This window comes from Sciurus vulgaris, assembly GCF_902686455.1.
Source record: "Sciurus vulgaris genome assembly, chromosome: 17".
Taxonomy (NCBI): Eukaryota; Metazoa; Chordata; class Mammalia; order Rodentia; family Sciuridae; genus Sciurus; species Sciurus vulgaris.
The window spans coordinates 975,889-994,815 of NC_136478.1; the positions used below are offsets into that span (position 1 = coordinate 975,889).

The window sequence follows — 18,927 nt, forward strand, 5'->3', positions numbered from 1 at the left end:
GGGGTCCTCATCCTCCACTACACTTGTGAGCCGTGCCCAACCCCCAGGTTTCTACCTGGAAGTTCTGACTGGTCCAGGGGTCGGGACCAGGCAGGCCTCCCTGACTCTCTCACTGCTGGCCACAGTCTCCATTCCAAATTCCAGGGGTTAGGAAATTGTGTGGCCCAGCTTGGCTGTGGCTGGCGGACCATGTGGTCAGCCTTGGAGGGGGCCATCCTGGTGGGGGTCGCCTACCTTTGACAGTGGATGGAAGGCCTGTGTGTTGGTGGCCGGGCAGGGGTCCTCAGAGGAGGGGCTGCAGGTCCTGGGGCAGGAATTCTGTGGGGGGCACCTGGACATGGCCACCCAGGAAGGTCTGTGGTACAGCCAGTCCTCCAACTGGCCCTGCCTGGCCACGCCTGTTCTGTGGCTGGGTAGGGGGCTGTCTGCCTCCAGACGGGGGCTGGGCAGCAGCTCTCAAGGAGCAGCTGGGCCAGTCCACCTGCTGCGCAGCACACAAGGACACCAGGCTGAGAGGGCAGGACCCAACACAGGGCTCCAGAGGCCAAGTGAAGCTGGTCTGGCCAGGGAGGGCAGCGGGCCCGTCGGGGAGCTCAGACAGCACGATGGAGACGCCTGGTGTCGGGAGGAAAGCCGGCGCAGGTCCGTTTTCCCAGGAGTGAACTGTGACTTTGACAGATAGAAACCAGCCCTGGCGCAAAGAGCAAGGCAGACTCTCCGCCCGCCCAGGAACACACGCGGAGGTCGTGTCCCTCTGCCGGGACACTCCCTGCTACCCAGATCAGCCCAGCCCAGCCCAGCTGTTCTCACAGCCAGCCTGCCCCCTGGGTCCTGCTCCCTGTGTCCCCAAGCCTGCAGCTGGACCGTGTGGATGGACAATGCAGCCCTGGTCACTTCTCCACTTGTCGGTGGCTGCTGTTGTTAGCCTCAGCGCTGGCTGGGTGCCTGACCCCTGGGCAGCACGAGGTCAAAGGGCAGAGATCGGGGGACGGGGCACAGCCACGCAGGGCACCTGCCTGCTATGTGACCTTGAGAAGGGGCCAGGGCCTCCAGGGCCGCCTCTGGGCTCGGCCACTCTTTGAGATCCGGTGTCCAGGAAGGGAAGGGAGAGGGAGCGGGTCTCCTGTAGGCGCATGCAACCCCTCGCTCTGCAGGAGACACCCCAGAGACCTCACTTCCAGTTCCTTCCAACCTCAGGGGGCGTCACATGACCATCACAGCTGCAGAGCATCCTGGGAAAGGGAGGACAGGCTGGCGGGCAGAGCCTGTCCCTCTCCCTCGAGCACGTCCCCAGTTCATTGGGTCTTCTTGGCGTGAAGAGGCCTGTGGGGAACCCAGCTGCTCAGGCTGCCGACAACCCACAGGATCTGGGGAACCAGGCAGCCTGGGGACCAGACCCTGTGCCCTATCTCTGAGGTCCAGTTTACCCTTCGTACAGTCGAGCGCCAGGTTTCCTGGGCCCTCCTGCCCCAGGCAGCGCCTCTGATCCCCCTTCCTTCTGTTTCCTGAGGCCCAGGGTCCTGCATGGAGCCTGCTGGGCACGCTGAGGACAGATGGGGGGGCAGGGACTGAGCAGGACCCAGGCGGCGGGGGGAGGGGCGGCCCCATCAGAGCCTGGCCGCTGCCCCATCTTCCTTTGAGGTGGAGCTGGGGGTGGGGATGATTGGATGATGGGCCTGCTCCCTCAGCGACCCCGCCCTGCAGAGCCCCGTAGAGGACCGGACATTCACACCAGGGCACCGGGGTGGGAAGCCCTCAATGCAGCCTGGGGGGCGCTGCGTGTGTGTTTAGAGAGAGCCTGAAGCTCATGTGCTGGGCAGCGTGGGGAAGCCCTCCCCAGGGCAGGCGGCTGGGCAGAGACTGGCCAGGAGGGTTTGCTGAGAATGCTCTGGGCAGGGTACACCTGTAGGCAGGCCTGGCAGGGCTCCGGGGGCCAGGAAGCGCGAGAGCTGGGAGTTTCTGGGGAAGGAGCAACTGACCACTCCAGTCTTGGGAAGCTGCTGCAGGAGATGGATGGGAGAACGGCAGCTGGCCCTCCCAGGCTGGCTCTGTGGTCACCAAGGCCCCACAGAGCTGGAGCCTGGAGCTCTACATCCGGCCCGCCCAGTTCTCTGGCTGGCCGACAGCACCTCCACCTTTGCATGGCAGGCAGGGGCAGGCCTCTTCTGGAAGGGGTCTTGAAGCTCCTGGGCACTCACTCCCCACAGGCCTTGGACCAGGATGTCTGTCAGGATACAGAGGTTCCCAGTGACAGAACCAGCCCGAGTGGGCGGGCAGGACAGGACGGTGCCCACAAGCAGCAGGACACCCCGGCTCGGCTCACCCTGCTGCTGTGCCGCCCCAGGACTGCCGCCCACGCAGAGCGAAGGAAAGGCTCTTCCTTCTCGGGAGCTCAAAACACCCAGTAGGTGCGGGCGGGCGGGGAGGCAGAGGGGCACCTGGAGGAGCAGCAGAGGGGCTGCTGGCCCTGGAGCCGGGAGGTGGTGCCCTCTGCATCCTCCTGTGCAGGGGGGACTGCCTGTTCACCTGCTCTGCCTGCTGCCGTTCCGGTCTTGGTGCCGCGTGCATGTGGCCGGGCCTCCCAGTGTCCCAGCCTCCCCTGGGCTCCTGGGATCCGGGCCTTGTTCCGCCCTCTAGCAGGTCTGTGCTGTTCCTGAGGCACCCGGGCTCCTTCCTCATCGACACACATTATGCAGACACTGTTTCCCTAACACTTTCAGGGGTTGATTTCACATTGTATTCTTTAACCCAAGTGGACATTTTCCCCCAAAGGAAGTGAGGAACACAGGCCGTATTTGTCCAAAGCAGGCTCTCGTCCTGCACCACCTCCAGGAGGGTGTGTGCTTCTCCGGGGACCTGGGCACCCCAGATCCTGTCCACGCTCCCTTTCCTGTGTGCACTGGCGAATTCTCTAGATGCCGGTAGTCCCCACTGCTTGGGTTCGGCCTGGTTCCCATCTGAAGTCCAACAAAGGCAAGCAAGAACTTGAACTTGTCTTTGGGCCACGTTACAAATGTGTGAGCAAGTGGGTGCACACATCTGTCATTCCAGAGGCTCTGGAGGCTGAGGCAGGAGGATCGCAAGGTAGAGGCCAGCCTCCACAACTAACAAGAAGCAAACAGACTCGTGAGCCCGCGGCTCTCCAGTCCCCTGTTCACAGAGCTGTGGCAACTTTCCTCCAGCCAGAGCAAACCGTGATGGAAAGAGAAAAGGACTGAGGGAATGCGGCCCAGGGAGGAGGAGCTGCTCAGACTGCAGAACCAGCCTGGATCAGGGCAGAGCAGGGGCAGAGAGCCGGACACGTGGCCATGCGGCCCCTCAGCCTCCCTCCACAGTCCCCACCTGCCGGCTGCCCACGCTCTCCCTTCACCTAGCAAGAGTCCAAACACGTGGCTGCACCTTCAAGCAGAGGTGCTGCTCGCTGGGCAGGCTCCCAGGTTAGCAGCGCAGCCTGGGTGGGCCTCTGGACACTCTGACTCCTGGGTCAACGCGCCATGGACCACACCAAGACCTCCATGGACCCCTCCTGGCGCATGGGCTGTGACCCACTGCAAGGCCTCGATGACCGTCCACTGCCCAGGAGGAGTGCCCAGCGAGTGCCCTGCAGGCTGCAGAGGCTCCCGGCTCCCTCGCCACACCAGGACTTGCCGACTGCTGAGACTCCAGCCTGCAGGATGACCTCTACCGGCTCCCGGGGTGACCAGCGAGACAAAGGCCCTCCCGGCAGCCTGGGACCACGGGCACTTTGTGGGCTGGGACGCATGTGGCAGGCTTCGCTCTGACTGCAGTAGATTCAGGCAGCACACCAGCCACAGGACGGCCAGGCACAGAGAGCAGCCCCCTGGAATGAGAGTCCAGTGCCCCAGCAAGCGCCGCCCCTGCCCTGGGCTGGCAGCCGCGTGGCTCGGTGCCACTTGGCACTGCTCTCCGAGGCCCTTGGGTCTCCCTGCCCTGCTGTGCTCACCTGCCCACGGCTGCTCCTCTGCAGCTCCCCTGCAATCGGGAAGATGGCCCCATTGCCCAAGGCCTCCTTCCTGGTGGCCGTCACCCCCAGGGCAGGGACGGCCAGGACACAGGGCTGACACCAGACAAAACGTCAGAAGTGAGCAGGGCCCAGAGCAGCGGGGCAGAGTCCAGCTGGCACGGCCCCCAGTCCCGTGTCTCCTGGGACCAGCCTCCTCGTCTGCACTCAGCTTGTTCCCGAGGTTGAGGAGGGGTTGTGAGCACGCGGGAGGTGGCCGGGGCTGCTCGCCAGGGGCCACTTGCCGGGGCCACGTCATGCCCAGCCTGGACCTGATGCCCCTTGCCAGCTTGGCACCTGTGGTGACTGATCACGACCCTCAGCTTACTGTGTTCCTAGCTAAGGCTTGAATACAGGTAGAAACGGGCGACCCCGAAGGGCAGCTGGGAACCCTGGGGCACCCCCGGGACTCCAGGATTCCCAGGAGCACGAGCCAGGCGGAGGGAGCCCATGGGGAGGAGCTGGCAGGGACGTGCAGGCTGGGCATGTGGGTGCCGGAGGCGAGGAAGTCTGATCCTGTCCTTATGTAAAGCTCTTACATTTTGCTCATTTTAATGTATTTTTGTCACTAATTCTAACATTTTAAAATAGTGGATCAAATGCGATTGCCCTTGATTACCGGGTTTTAGACGCCCCTGACCCACCCTGCTAGCCTTCTTTCCCACAGTGGCTCTGCTGTTAAAGCTTGAGACCTCTGCTGCAGGGTGGGACTGGGTGCTGGAGGCCTCTCGTGGCCCATGGAGACCAGGGGCAGGAAGGTCCTGCTGGACCCCAGAAGGGAATTTCAGGCCTGGCTGATGACAGTTCCCTTGGCGGCTGGTAGAGCTGCCTTTGCACACAGACAAGAGGTGCCCACGACACGCACCTTCTCCGAGAAGCCTCTGGAGCAGCGTGCTCCCCGCACAACCTTGCACTGCAGTCCTGGTAACAGGTGTGTCCCCTTCCCCTCAGCCTTCCCTTGGTCCACTGGAGGCCCTGTGGGCCTCCTGTTCTGCAGGAAGGGCCGTCCTGGGATCTGGGTCAGAAAGTTTCAGCTGGAGAAGAAAGTTCAGACTCCTGGGAGCTGGAGACATCTCTTCGGGGTTCTTTCCCAGGCATCTGGTGGATGTCGAGGGCTACGACAAGCCCGGGGAGCTGGTCCCACACCACTTGGGTGGGCTGCTGTGCTGTCCTCTCCCCAGTTCCCTGACACAGGGACTCTCCACCACTTGCAAGGAAAGGCCAGCGTCTCCCACCTGGGGCCAGCTGCAGGGCCCCTCCACCTCCTCGCTCACAAAAACAGGCCTTGTCTGCAGCTCTGGAGGTTTCCAGACTTCCCAGCAACAAAACCGGACGGCCTGCAGCGAGCTCATCTCCACGCGGCCTCTACCCTCAGAGGGGCAGGGTGCTGTCACTGGACACGTCCTCTCTTCTGAGCTACTTACCATGCAGTGCAGATTCTCTGCTCTTCACCTTAAAAACACAAAAAGAGCAATTCATGCACAAATACGCAGACTAAGTTCCCTCCCTCTTCTCAGGAGCTCTATTTCCAACAGAAACTTAATTTGGGGGACAAAGCTCAGTGGTGGAGAGCATACCTAGTGTGCGCAGGGCCCTAGTTTCAATCCCCAGCACCACAAACCCCAAAACAAACTTTTATGTTGAATGATTTTCAAAATGGATTGTGGGTTCTCATCGTCTTTACCGGTTGCATACTGTAGGGACAATCCACTCCAGAAGACACATTGTAACAATTTGAATCTCAGCGTTCCAATTTACTTACATAGTTTTTCATGGTGGAGGGTAGAGGATTCCAAAGACTTTCGAATATGGAAAGATTGGGATGAGGTCCTACTGGTGTTGTGGACTTGTGCATTAAGGGAGAAGAGGAGCTGTGTAAGATTTCCGATGCTAAAGAAGGGTTGGTTAATGCATGCTTTTGGAACTGTTCATTTCCTTGTTTACATACGTTGTTTATAATGTCATTGATATCCACATTTCTGCTGGATTTTTTAAGCTAATAGATTTGAATTTTTAGAGCATGTGTAGTTAGCTTTTTGTTGCTATAACAAAATACCTGAGACAGACAACTTAGCAGAGGAAAGGTCCGTTTTGGCTAGTGGTTTCAGAGGTTTCAGTCCACGTTCAGCTGGCTCCATTGCTTGGGGCCTGAGGACAGGCGGAGCATCATGGTGGAGGGGTGCGGTGGAGGAAGACTGTTCAGCTCGAGGCAGCTGGCAGCAGATGGGGGAAGGGGTCAGGGGTGAGGCTGACCCCTCCTGGACACAGCCCAGTGGCCCAGCTCTTCCGGTCAGGCCACAGCCTCTCAAGGTCCTTCCACCTCCCACACCACTCAGGGAACCACGCCATCAACACAGGAGCCTTTGGGGACATTCGTGTCCAACTATGACAGAGCAGTTTCAGGTTGACACAAAAGTAAGCAGAAATAGGGTTCTGGGACCCCAGTGCCCCTTACAGCTGCAGGGCATTTGCTAAGACTGAGGAGCTGATGCTGCTACCTGGTCATCACCCAAGCCCACAGTTCACCGGGTTTCGCTTCTAAGGGGGTCGTTCTGTGGGTGTGGACAAACCCCACAGTGTCCATCCTACAGGATCCAACAGGTAACCCACCACCCTCACAACCCCGTGCTCCGCCAGTTCACACCATGCCAGCCTCTGGCAGCCCCACGGGACTGTGCTTGCCTTCTGCAGCACCACAGCTGGGGATGAGGCACGTGGCCCTTCAGAGGGGCCCTTCGCACAAGGCTCCGGGCCTCCTGGTCCAGACAGCTCGTTGCTCGTCCGCTGTTTACGCACCTGTGGAAGGATGGCCCTGTTGCCTCCTGCTTTGAGGGATTGTGAATAAAGCTCCTCTCAACCCTTCCCAGCAGGGGTTTGTGTGAGCCTGTTTGTAAATCACTTGGGAAAGGCAGTCACAGGGACCACGCCTGTGATCCCAGGAACTCGGGAGGCTGAGGCAGGAGGATCACAAGTCAAGGCCAGCCTCAGCAACTTAGCAAGACCCTGTCTCAAAATAAAATAAAAAGGGTTGGGGTGTGGCTCAGTGGTTAAGCACCCCTGGGTTCAACCCCAGTACCGCTAAATAAATAATAAACAAAACTGTGGGCAGCACTAAGGAGCGGGAGCAGGAGTTGTCCTGTGTGTCAGTGGTGAAGGTCCCCAAGCCTTCCGCACAGCCTCGGGCAGTGCAAGAGCACCCCTGCTCACAGCCTCTGGTGCTGTGGCGTGGGGTGCTCAGTGGTGATGGGCAGCTGCTTCAGTCCATCCCCAGGTGCACCTGGGCCCCGCCTGCCCACCTGCCAGCCTGCCCACTCCCGGCTGCTCCTAGACAGGCGCCTGCTCAGACCTTCTCTGTGTGAACTTCCTGCTTGCTGCTGAGGTGTCCGGTGCTGTGGACGGCAGCTCTTCATCAGCTGTCTTCAAGCCTCTCCCCAGTCCTGCCTTGTCTTTTCCCATAAGTGTCCTCTGCAGAGCAGAAGTTTTACATTTTAGTAAGGTTGGGCTTATCAAACTTCTCCTTCATAGATCTTGCATTCGATATTACTCTTAGAACTGAATGAAAATCCAGATGTTTCAGGAGCCAGTCCACATAGTTTTAAGCAGATAATGGTGCCCGTCCAGCAGCCACGATCCCCAGACCCGTGAGTCACCCATTTACTTACAAGAATCCACACTTCGAATATGTCAGGTTCTACACTCTTGGCAGCTAAACTTCTGTTGAAGACTTTTAGATGAAACACAAGGACGTTTGTGGCAGTCCACAGTAGTTCAAAAGCCTTTTCAGGACACAGTGGGTGATAGCTGGAACTCCTGGACCCAGCTGGCCTAGTGGGACCCTGGCTGGGTGCAAGGCCACCTGTGACATGCAAGGCCCCAAGCTCCCTGGGCTCAGTGTCCCATAGGCACACAGGACTGGTGTGAGATCCACTCTGGGGCCATGGAGGCATGTGGGACATGGTGGTTGGCACTGGGTGCCTGCCCTTGGCCAGGGCTGCCCCACACGAGGCTTACCGGGTGTCAGAAGAAAGTCCTCTGCTGCGGCAGAGGCAGCACACCAGGCTGGATTCCCTCTGTGCAGAAACCTGAGCTGGCACCTTGGAGGCTGAGGGAAGTCAGACAGGGGTGATGCCGCTGGGGAGGGGTCAGCAGGGCAGAAGCAACTCAAGTGTAGGCTGGAGGGGCTGGAGGCCTGAGAGTGGCCTCAGAGGAGCCCCCCGCTGCAGGGACCTGGCCTGACACAGCTTGCACAAGGCCCTGGGCAAGGCAAGGTCCCTCTCAGGCCTCCCCAGGGATGGGAAGGTGGGGGTGAGCTGGCCTTTCCTGGGGAAGCCTCGGTGCCACAGCAGGGAGTAGCTCCTCTCATGTGCGTTGAGCTCCTGGCTCCATAGACACTGGACACAGGGGGGACCCAGTGTCCAGCTCTCACGGTGCTGCCTGGGTGCTTCCTGGCTCCAGGCTGGTCTCTGGCTGGATGTCTGCCTGGTTGGTCAGGCTGCATACACCTCTCAGGCTTGGGTGGATCCTCCCGCTCCAACACGAGCTGCAGTGCCTAGGGCTGCTGACACAGCCACCCAGACGCAGGGAGGCCCAGTGGGGAACAGGCTCAGCCTCTCCACCCAGGAAAAGGGGCCCAGTGGCCATGGGAAGCACAGAGCTCGTGCCCAGCACAGCAGCTGCTGTAAGATCCATTGTGAGTACGACATGGCCAGACTGGGCTGCCCACTCAGCACAAAAGGGAGCCCAGCCTCCACCATCCCATCCCTGCCCACTGGCCAGTTCTAAGGTGGGCACCAGGGAACCTCAGGACAGATGCAGTGCCTGCAGGGTGGGCACATGGTGGCAGGCCCTCCTCCATGTCTGGGCATCAGTCAGTCGTCCAATGGTTGTGAGCGTGCTGCTTCATTCAGGGACACTGCACAGCCGTTTAACAGAAGATCCACAGAACTGAGGCAGCGATGTGCCCAGCCCTGAGCCACACGTGAAGGGCCAAGGCCAGCCGGGTCTGGCTTCTCGCCCCAGGAGGATCAGAGCATCCCGCTCCCACTGACACAGAGATCACCGATGCATTTGCGAGTCAGGCCATCCAGCCCATTTCTTGCATTCTAACATCTCTGAGATCAGGAGGCATTTGGGGGTGAGAACGGCAGTGTGCTCTCCTTTCTTGGTGGCATACAGCATGACCACATCTCAAAGTCACAGTCCTTGGGGCCCAAGGAGCCCCAAGGCAGGGAGCTGGTGCCAACAAACTTGGGCATCATGTCTTCAGCCTTGCCGCACACCCGGCATTTACAGATCCACACAACCGAGTGCAGTGGGCTCAGGACCCGACGCAGTTCCCAAGAACAGGACGAGGCCCCTGGGCAAACACCAGAGAAGCACAATCTGAAAACCTGGGCAAACTACATGCCAGATGTTTCTTGATGACCGACGGCTTCAGACCACAGACAGGTGGTGGGACTGGAGTGGCCGGTGGGCAGGGGCTCCCCAGTCTGTTTCAGTTCACTTTCCTCTGCATCTCAGGAGGCACAGCCACATCCCAAGAGGGACTGGGGAGGAGAGAAACAGGCCAGTGCAGCAAACCTGGAAGGAGAGGGACTTTTTTTGGCACATTGTTGGCTTTATACTTAGCAATTGGAGACCTTGAGTCTTCACATGCAGATTTATGCCAAATGAGATGCAAATCAAGGCTCTGCTGCTCTGAAGTTCTGGCCCCTTCTGTCTCCAAGACAGTGACCCTAGAACCCATGCTTGTCTCTAAGAAACAGTGTGTGAGCCAGGGTGGGAAAGAAAGGAAAGGCGCCAAGTTTACTAACATGTACAAAATAGGCAAGCGCATCAGTATGTCACCCGGCCCTCCAGGAAAGGAGCAAGGCAGGAGGGTGCTTCAGATGAAGGGAAGAGAGGGAAGAGGAAAAAGTGGGACGCGCAGCGAGTTTGGGGACCTTCTGCAGGCTGACATTAAATGAATGGCATGCAAACGAATGCAAAGCATATGAGAACGCCCGGCCCGGGCCGGGACGGCGGGTGGGGGGCGCTGGATGTGCTCCCTCCCCGCAGGTCGCCGGTCGCCGCGGGGACCGAGGCCGAGCGCGCAGCAGGGGAAGCGCGCTCCCTGCCGGACGACCGTGGAGGTGGCCCCGGGCCCCCGCCGCCCAGTGGAGCGCGCGCGGGGGGCGCGGCGGCCGGAGGAGGGGCGCCCGGCGCTCGTCTCCCGCCTGTCGCAGACACCGCGCCTGCGGGGGCTGCGAGGCCGGGGTCGCTGAATGCTCCGAGGTGGGTGTGCGCGGCGGCGCGCTCGGCCCGCCCGCCCTCCCGGGGCGCGGCCTGCGGAGCGGGCGGGACCGCGCGGCGAGGAGCCCGCCCGCACGGACCACGGGGCCCCGCGCGGCCCACTCCCGTACCCGCGCCCCGCAGGATGGCGCGCCCGCTCTCGCCCGCACGGCCCCGCGCTCCGTGCGGCCCCGGCGTCCGGTGCCCGGCCCGCCACCCCGGGGCGAGGCGCGAGCGGCTCCCGGCGTGGGGCGGCTTCCTCTCCCGCGCCGGCCGCGTACCGGGCTGGGCGCCTCTCCCGCGCCGGCGCCCCGGGGCGGAGCGAGCGCGATGGGCGCCGGGCGGGAGGCAGGTGGCGCAGCGGCGGCGGCGGGGCGCAGGAGGCGGGGGCGGAGCGCGCGGGGCGGGAGCCGCGGGGCCCCGTGAGACGCGCGGGCGGGCGCGCGGCAGCCGAGCAGAGGCGCGGCGGCTGGACGCGGCGGCCGCGAGGCCAGACCGCCCGGGCGGCGTGCGCGCTTTGTTCCCGCGCGGGCTGCCGAGCCCAGCGGCATGGCCCAAGCGGCCGCCCAGCGCGCCCGGGCCCCGCCGCGCGCCTGAGCCCGGCGCGGCGCGAGAGGACGGCGCGCCGATCGCCCCCAAGTTACGGAGGTGGGGACGGAGTCCGAAGGCAAAGCCTCTTCGGGAGCCGGGTGGCGAGGGAGCGACCACCCGCCGCGCGTTGGACCTCGGGACCGTAAGTGCCGCGGCCCCCCGCCTGCCGCCACTGTCACGGGCTCGGCTGCGCTGTGGCCCCGGGTCTGCACCGCAGCCGCACGGAGCGCACGGGCCGCCCCCGCCCCCACTTTACAAAGTTGGTGCCCGCGGCAGGGTGGAGCCAGCTCAGCGCCCACCCATTTGGGCGAGTGCATCCCCCAGGTGAGCTGAGAGCCCGACCCTCCGGGGGTGTGGTTAAACTTAAGGTGCGAGCTGTGCGCACCGTGCGGAGTCCCGCGACTCCTCATGGACTGACTGGGTTTCCTGACAAAGCTCCGCAGCACAGGGGACAGGGGAGGCAGCGGGGGACTCCAGGAAAGACTGGGTGGCCTGGCCGGGGAGGAGGGGCTTCCAGCTCGCTCTAGCTCCTCCCCCTCTTGTTTTGGTCCCTGAGGTGCCACCAGGCCAGGGTTGCTCCGTGGGGGCTAGGTGTGCCCTGCTCCTCCTTGGGGAGGGTGCCCTGCCCTGTTCCCTGGGTCCTGATGTTCCTGGTGCCTGGGTCAGCCTTGGGGGCGATGGTACTCACAGCCTTTGGGAGCCATCCATCTGTGTGTAGGGCAGGCCTGGAGCCAGGCTGTGGGAACAGTGGGGAGGGAGGTGTGAGCCGAAGAGGAGGGACAGATGGCTGGAAATTCAGCCCCAGTCGGTAAGGTGGAGCAGAAGGCAGCCAGGCTGGTGGCACCCCGCTCCCAGCAGCGTGTGTGCAGACACACGGCTCTGAACTCAGTGTGTTCTGGGTGGCCCCGGTGGCCCACAGACCCGTAAGCATAGAGCCCCCTGTGCTGCCCCACAGCAACACTGTATCCCCCACCGAGTGGGCCGAGGCCAACAGGAGGAAGTAGCTCCAAGGGAAGAAAATCTTGTGCGACTGTTTGTGGGTTAGTCTGAGTGGCTCTCAGGCCTGTTCCTTGGACCTGGGGGCCAGGGTGTCACTTCGCCGTGCCTGACTGGGCGTGTGTTTCCTCTGTGGGCCCAGAAACAGGAGGTTCCCAGGGTGGCCACTCAGGACGGGGTGAGTGGAGACAAAGGGCTGGTGGTTCCATGCCTTGGCATTGCCCCTGCAAGTTGCTGGTCCAGGTCTGAGAAGCTCCTTGAGACCGAGCCTCTGTCTCCTCCCAGACCTCCTGGGTGAGTTTGGGCATGAGAACCGCCTCCCCTGCCCAGGTTGCAAGGCCCCCAGCACCCATTTCCTGCAAGGCGCTGTGGATGGTTCCTGGGCACACGCATGGAGGCTGCGCTGGGAGCACCAGGCTGTGCTGGACAGTGGAAGCTGGAAACGTGGCTGGCCTGGGCAGGCGGGTGCCGGTGGCAGCGAGCTGCTGGCAGGTGGCCTGCCCTGAGCATCCTGCCACAGAGCCATGCTGTTGGGACCATTTTGCTGGGCCGAGACCATTCCTGTGCACTGAGGGAAAGGCTGAAAGAAAGAAGCAGAGCCGGAGGGGCAGCTGTGGCCCCAGTGCTGCCCGAGCCAGACGGCCGCAGGCAGGGAGAATGTCACACTAGGACCAGTTTGCTGGCAGAATCTCCCTCGCAGGGGAGGCACCAGGATCTCTGTGCCTGGGGGAGAGGGAGGGTCACGTGAGCGGCTCCTGGCACCGGGGCCTCTTACTACCGGCGGGCAAAGCCAGGGCTGGCGGGTGGAGGTCGTCCCCGGGCCTCCCCCACACCCTCTGGGGCTGCTGCGCCACCCTCCGGTCCGCAGGGTCCTGATCTCTCCTCCTGTCGCTGGGTTATCCACATAATTGAGTTACCACCTCCAGGAAATCTCTGATGCGGCTCCACATATTTTCTTTTCTGCATGACTGGAAGAAATTAATTTTCCTTCCTACGCAAGAATCTGAAGATGCTGGAGGGCTGGGTCAGTAATCCGCAGGATCCAAGCCAGCGGGGTTGCCACCGTGGAGGGCCGGACTTGGCGCTGCCGCCTCCTCTGGGGCAGGTCAGGAGGGCAAGACATTTCCCCGCCAGCTTCTGAAATGACTCGGGTGCCCAGCTGGCCTCCTCCTCCCCTGCTGCCCCGCAGGCAGTTGCGTTTGGGGTTTCTGATCATCCAGCCCCCGTGCACGAGGCAGCAGGGTGGTGGTTGGATTAAAGGGCTCTCAGTTTCCTCCATGGGGGGCGGAGAGCTTCAGTGTTTGTGTGGCGCTGATGTGTGTGCACACGTGGTGTGTTCGGGATCCTGCGTGGGATTGGGCGCGGTGGGTGCCCCGGCGCGGGACCGGTGTTGCCAGGAGCTCCTGGAGCTCACTGGCCTGCCTGTCCCCTCACCGCTCCCGACTCTGTGCTCTGCCTGCAGCTGCTGTCCAGGCCCCATGACCACTGTGAGGGAGGTGGTGCGCTCTCTCCTCAGGTGTCCAGAGTCATGGGGGAGTCTGACCACGGCCCAGCCCTGTCGAGCTGGCCCCCTGCACCTGCGAGTTCTGAGGGACTGGGGTTGATGACGGGTGAAGGAGTCCTCCCTTGGGCAGGCACAGCTCCACGGGCACCAGTTCCACCTGGGGTTGGCCACCGGGCAGCTTGCCTCCACCTCTGCCCTGTCTGGGTCATGCAGGCCCAGTGCCGTTCCCAACCCAGGGTTCTGGCCCCCTGAGGTTCTGGCTGCCCCTTTGCTGGTGCCCACCTGGCAATGCTGGGGAGAAGGGATTCGGACGGTCCAGGAGCCCAGGACCTGTCTGCACTCTGAGTCTGCTGCGGCTGCTGACCCCACAGAGCAGGCCCCGGAGTGTGTGCCCGTTCCTCATTCCCTGGGCAGATGTTGATTGAACACCTCCTCCGTGCCGGGCCAGGGACTGGACAGTGGTGCCGACGAGGTCCATGGGGCTCACTGGGAGCCTGGGCTGCAGGCCTGCTGTCCCTGCAGGTGGCTGCTTTGGTCACCCTTCCCGCCCCCTGAGGCTCAGAGCTCCAGGCCCAGGGGCGTGACTGGTGGGCTCCCCACAGTGCTATCCAGGGCACCAGAGACTGAGTGCCCCTAGAGCTTCCAACCCAGAGGCCAGCACAGGGCTGGCAGGGCACTGGGCTTTGGGGAGCCCCTGGTGGCTTCTGCGTGCACCCTTGGCTAAGACCCGTCCATGGTGGTGAGGGGACTGGATAGGGAAGACCGTGATTGATGGGAGCCAGCAGGGCAGCTGTGGCTCATGTGAGGCCGTTCAGAGGGGCTGGGGCTCTCTTCCACCAGGGTGCTGGGGTCTGGTCCAGGCCAGTGGACCCCACGCTGTTGTTCTAGGGAAACAAACCTGGCTCTTGGTCTCCCCAGAAGCTCCTTGTGTCTGTGACCGACACCCCAAATCTTCTCCTGGGGTTTGTACCCACGACTCTCCTGGGCATTGAGAAGACCTGATTTTGCTTGAGGCTGCCCTGGCAGGATGCCCGAGGGAAGCCAGCTGCGTGGTGGGTGAGGGCAGGGCTGGGGGGCATGTGCCCTGACCACGTTGGCTACCTTCCCAAGCGAGCAAGGGCAAGCAAGGGCCATGGTGCTACCCTGGGGTGGAAGCCCCTGCCCAGGGGGCAGTGAGCCCTGGGCCTTCAGCTCAGAGCCCCAGCCTGACCTGGCCTGGGTGGGGCCTGCTCCTGAGGCAGTAAAACAGAAGCTGGGACTTCTGCCTTTTGTGACTGGTGGGGCCTCCTGGGGAGCCAGCTGTCCCTGGGGGGAAAGCAGAGGAGCTCAGCCTGGTGGGGAAGGGTGTGCAGAGGCCGAGACGCCAGCCAGCCTCAGAGCCCTGCACTGCCATGTGGGCCCTCAACCCCCAACCCCGATTGTCCCCGGGCACGAGCTGCTCAGACCCTCCCTGTGGCCCTCGGGGCTGGAGCCTGGTGGACGTGGTGGGACTTGGAGGATGTCCGGCTCGGGCGCTCTTCTGTTTACTGAGCACAGAACAGTTCACACAGGAGGCAGCAGGTGGGACAGGAGGAGGCCACCAGGGGGCACGCTCCCAGACGCTCCTGGGGCAAGTCGGGAGGGCCCTCTTGTGCCCACCTAGCCTGGCAACAGGTGGGACTCACGAGGCCCCCCCCGGAGCACTCAGGGGACCCGAGGAAAAACCAGCCAGCAGAGGACACAGGTCCCATCTCACAGATGGGGAGGAAGGGTGGAGACACCCCCCTGGCCCAGGCCAGAGGCAGCCCAGCCCCCTGTCCAGTTGGGAGTCCCTGCTCTGTCCCGAGAAAATGGGAGGGAAGGGACAGCACTCCAGTGTCTCTGAGCCCCACCTGGACTTGAATCCACTCCCCACAGCTCTGTGACCTTCAGCAAGTTGCTTACAAACAGTGCACACAGTCTCAAGGGCACCTCTGCCTCCCAGGTGGTGATGAAGCGTGGTGGGCAGTGCAGGCTGTTGTGCTCTCAGGGACACCAGCACCACCTCGGGGCTTGTGGGCGGGCGTGGGCCTCAGGTGGCTGCACCCTGTCCCCCACCCCACTGGCCCCCATGCTGGATGCTCAGCCCGCTCCTGCGACCTCCTTGCAGAGCAGGGTGAGCAGAGAGAGGGCTCGTCCTCCAACACGGCATGGCCGGCCTTCCCCACTCTCGCAGGGACGGCTGCTGGGCTCGGAGCAGGCCCCCGGGCTGTGTGTGCAGTACCCTGCCTGAGCGCAGAGGAACCCAGGCTGGGCAGAGTGCCCCCAGTGCCACGCCAGGGTCCAGCAACTGGAGTGCTGCGGCCTGCCTCTTCCCTGCACCCCACCCCAGCATGCTGCAGCCTTGGCCCACCTGGACACTCCTGCACAGGTGTCCATCCACTCCTGCACCAGGCAAGGCAGGGAACGGGCAGGCTGGTGAAATGGCCTGACCCCTCTGACCTGGGGCCTCGTCTGTCACACCTCGAGACTTGGAGCTGGCTTTTGTTCTACTGCCCTTTCCTGGTGCCTGGGACTGGACATCTGGACTGAGGCCCTCCAAGTGCCCCGCTGGCCTGTGCATCTTGACCCTGTCTCCTCCTCCCTCCTAGGACCCCAGGTAGCCAGGGCAGGTTGGGTGTGAGGGAGAGTCAGGAGCTCTGAGGACTGGCCCCTCCTGGCCAGTGCCTGCTTTGCTGCTTTCATGCGCCCCAAGTGACTTCTCAGGGACACTCTGTGTTCTGCACCGTGACCTCTCCCAAGAGCCACTTGCCAGCATGGGCCTCAACAGCCCTGCAGGCTGGGGGACACAGCTCTGCCCTTGAGGGGCCAGGGCCGCCTGCACCATTTGGAGGTCTAGCAGCCACCCTGAAAAAGAGAAAAGAGCTGAGCATGGAGGCCACACCTGCGATCCCAGCAGGTCTGAAGGCTGAGGCAGGAGGATTGCAAGTTTGAGGCCAGCCTCAGCAACTTAGTGAGGCCCTAAGCAACTCCACCAGAGCCTGTGTCAAAATAAAAAGGGTTGGGGAACAGTGTGGCTCTCCTGCCCCCTGCGGTCATGGGACCTCCCAGCACCTGGCCTTCCTGGCCACCCTGGCCCTGGCCCTTTCTGCCTGGGAGCCAGAGAGGTCCCCTGAGAGGCTTGTCAGGGGTGACCCCAGGAGGAGCTGGAGCAGCTTCTGGCCCCACGACTCCTGTCCTGCCTCCCCTAGCTCTGCTCTGCTCTTCTGCCCGGGAGCGCTCTCACCCATGTGTGTGTGGCTCCCACCTTCCTCCCGGCTCTTGTCCATGTTGCCCTCGGCAATGCCCACCCACCCTGCTTGGCTTTCCGCTCCCCTGGTGCTGCTCCTGCCAGCGTGGGCCACCTCCCTCTGGGTCACGTCACCAGGGTGGGCCCTTTGGCCGAGATCTGACTCCACAGCAGCGGCTCCCCTCCCACTGTGTCTGCTCCCAGCCTCGAGTTCTGCCCCGGGCCCCGTCTTTGGGGGCAGCCAGATGATTGGACCACGAACTTGGGGTCAGCCTTGACCCTCCCTCCTCACCCCCAAATTGTCCACGCCCCAGATAGATGCCCCTCAAGGGCGGCCCCAGGACGGCCACTGGCTGCAGCAGCAGACTGCCTAAGGCCAGGGAGGCTCCCCAGCCAGGGGCCCAGGGCCGTGCCCCAGGGATGTCAGAACTGTCAGAATGGAGCTCTCAGACATCGTGAGCCCAGGAACCATGCTCTGGGGACGCTTGTGCAGGCCGCGGACAGTCACCCTGTCCAGCTGCTTTGGATAAACTGCCCATTGAGTAGTCCCCTGCTGAGTCAGGAGTGGGAACAGGCCCAGGGGCCAGTGCCTCTACCCCTGCCCCTGGGCCTCGAGGGCACCCAGCCGCTGGGACTGCCGCACCCCAGGCTCTGCCTGGGGGCCCCAGGATCTGCAGACGACGTGTGGCACAGCTGTCCCAAGCTGACCTCAGAGCCAGGTGGCAGCACTCCACGCAGCCTGGGAGGGGTGAGAGGGGCGGGGCCCGGGCATCAGCCAGGACAGGCCGGGATCTGGGGCTGGGTGGGGAAGAGGTTGTGGGCCAGTTCCCTCCATGCTGCTGCCTGGTCCCTCACCACTGCCCGGCCCCACAGGAGCACTGCAGCTTGGCTCTCACCGGAGGCCTCCGTGGCCGAGACTGTGGGCCTCGTGGCCGCCCTGGCTCCCGTGCAGTCCCTAGAGAAGAAGAGATGGACCTGCCTCCCACCTGTCAGGACACTGGGTAGAAGCCATGGCCCGAGGACACATCCAGATGATGGCCTTTATTTAGCTCTGAATGGGGAGCAGTGGTTCTCAACGTGGGGTGCGAGCCATGGACGCCCCAGTCCTCCTTCCTGTGCCTCCCGTGACCTCCCTGAGCAGAGGAGGATGGGGGCGGTGGCCCAGCTCCCTGTCACTGGCTCTGGCTTCCAGCTGCCACCGACCCCTGGTAGAACCCAGTCCACGCCCACAGCGGGTCCAAAAGGCCTGTCCAGTGGGCGGGCAGCTGCGGGAGACCTGACCTTCACGATGCCCTGCTGGGGACCCTCGTCCCTCGATGTGGAGGTCCTGGGTGGAGCTTGTCACCCCTCCCACAGAGCCCAAGCTGCCCCTCCCAGCTGCTGTCTGGACCCCACGCCTGCCCCTGGGGCTGCCTCTGCCTTGGGGAGGAGGAAGGGAGGAGTGCTGTCGAGGTGGTATCTGGCTCCTGGCTTCTCTGACAGGGACGCTGCTGTGGCCTGCGGGAGGCAGAGGCTGACAGCCATGACAGGGCCCTGGGGCTAGAGGAACAGTGGGGGGCCACAGAGGACTTGGGCTGGCAGGGTGGTGTCGTTGGTAGGTGTTTTCCTGCTGCATCTTTGAGCACCTGTGGGCCTGATGTCCTTACGCCCTGAACAGCCATGAGACTCTCACTCCTCTCATGAGGAAACTGAGGCTCGGGAGTTCCCACCCTGGACACTGCTGGGCAGAGCCACCTGCCCTGACCCATGCTCACCACCTGTCCTGAGAAAGGCCCAGGGCAGACAGGTATCTGCTTGGTGTGGCATGTGACAAACCTCCCCACTGTGTTGGTCTGGGGCCACCAGCCAGCAGGGGTCGGGTTGGCTGCACCTCCTTTGGAGCTGTGCCGTGGAGCAGGGTGCGCATTGATATTTCCAAGACGGTGCTGGGACAGACGTCCTGCACAGGGATGTGCAGGTGAGCTGCAGAGGGTCGGCGTGGGTGCGGGAGGAAGCGCCAGGGCTGCCCTGGCTGAGCTGGCATTCCCTCTGTGCCCTCGTCCCTCAAAAAGCCCAGCCCTGGGGACGTGCCAGGCGAGCCGCTCGTCCGACCAGGCCTGCGTCCTGCGACTCAGCTGCCTGACCCACACAGGCCCCTTCTCAGATGGGGAAGTGCGGCCCAGCGCTTGGCCCGTGCTCCAGGGGCAGCTGCCTTCCAGTGGGGTGCTGCTGGGCAGCAGCCCTGTCCATCCACCGTGCTCCTTCCTCTTCTGGGGGGTGTTCAGCCCTGCTGGTCAGTGCTGCCTGGGGAAGCCCACC

The 18,927-nt window shown here is 62.9% G+C and overlaps 1 protein-coding gene across 11 annotated transcripts in view; it reads left to right on the forward strand.

Annotated features, from left to right (window-relative positions):
• Window positions 1-18,927, forward strand: part of CBFA2T3 (CBFA2/RUNX1 partner transcriptional co-repressor 3) — a 69,119-nt gene that overhangs the window by 13,150 nt on the left and 37,042 nt on the right. For 2 of the 11 annotated variants that reach the window (XM_079119197.1, XM_079119198.1), the window contains exon 1: window positions 9,999-11,024. The exons of 2 other annotated variants lie outside the window; for them this stretch is intronic. In XM_079119197.1, coding sequence (XP_078975323.1) covers window positions 10,014-11,024 — 1,011 coding nt within the window. In that variant the 5' untranslated portion in view covers window positions 9,999-10,013. 7 more of the 11 variants (XM_079119189.1, XM_079119195.1, XM_079119191.1 and 4 more) reach the window with 6 other exon arrangements.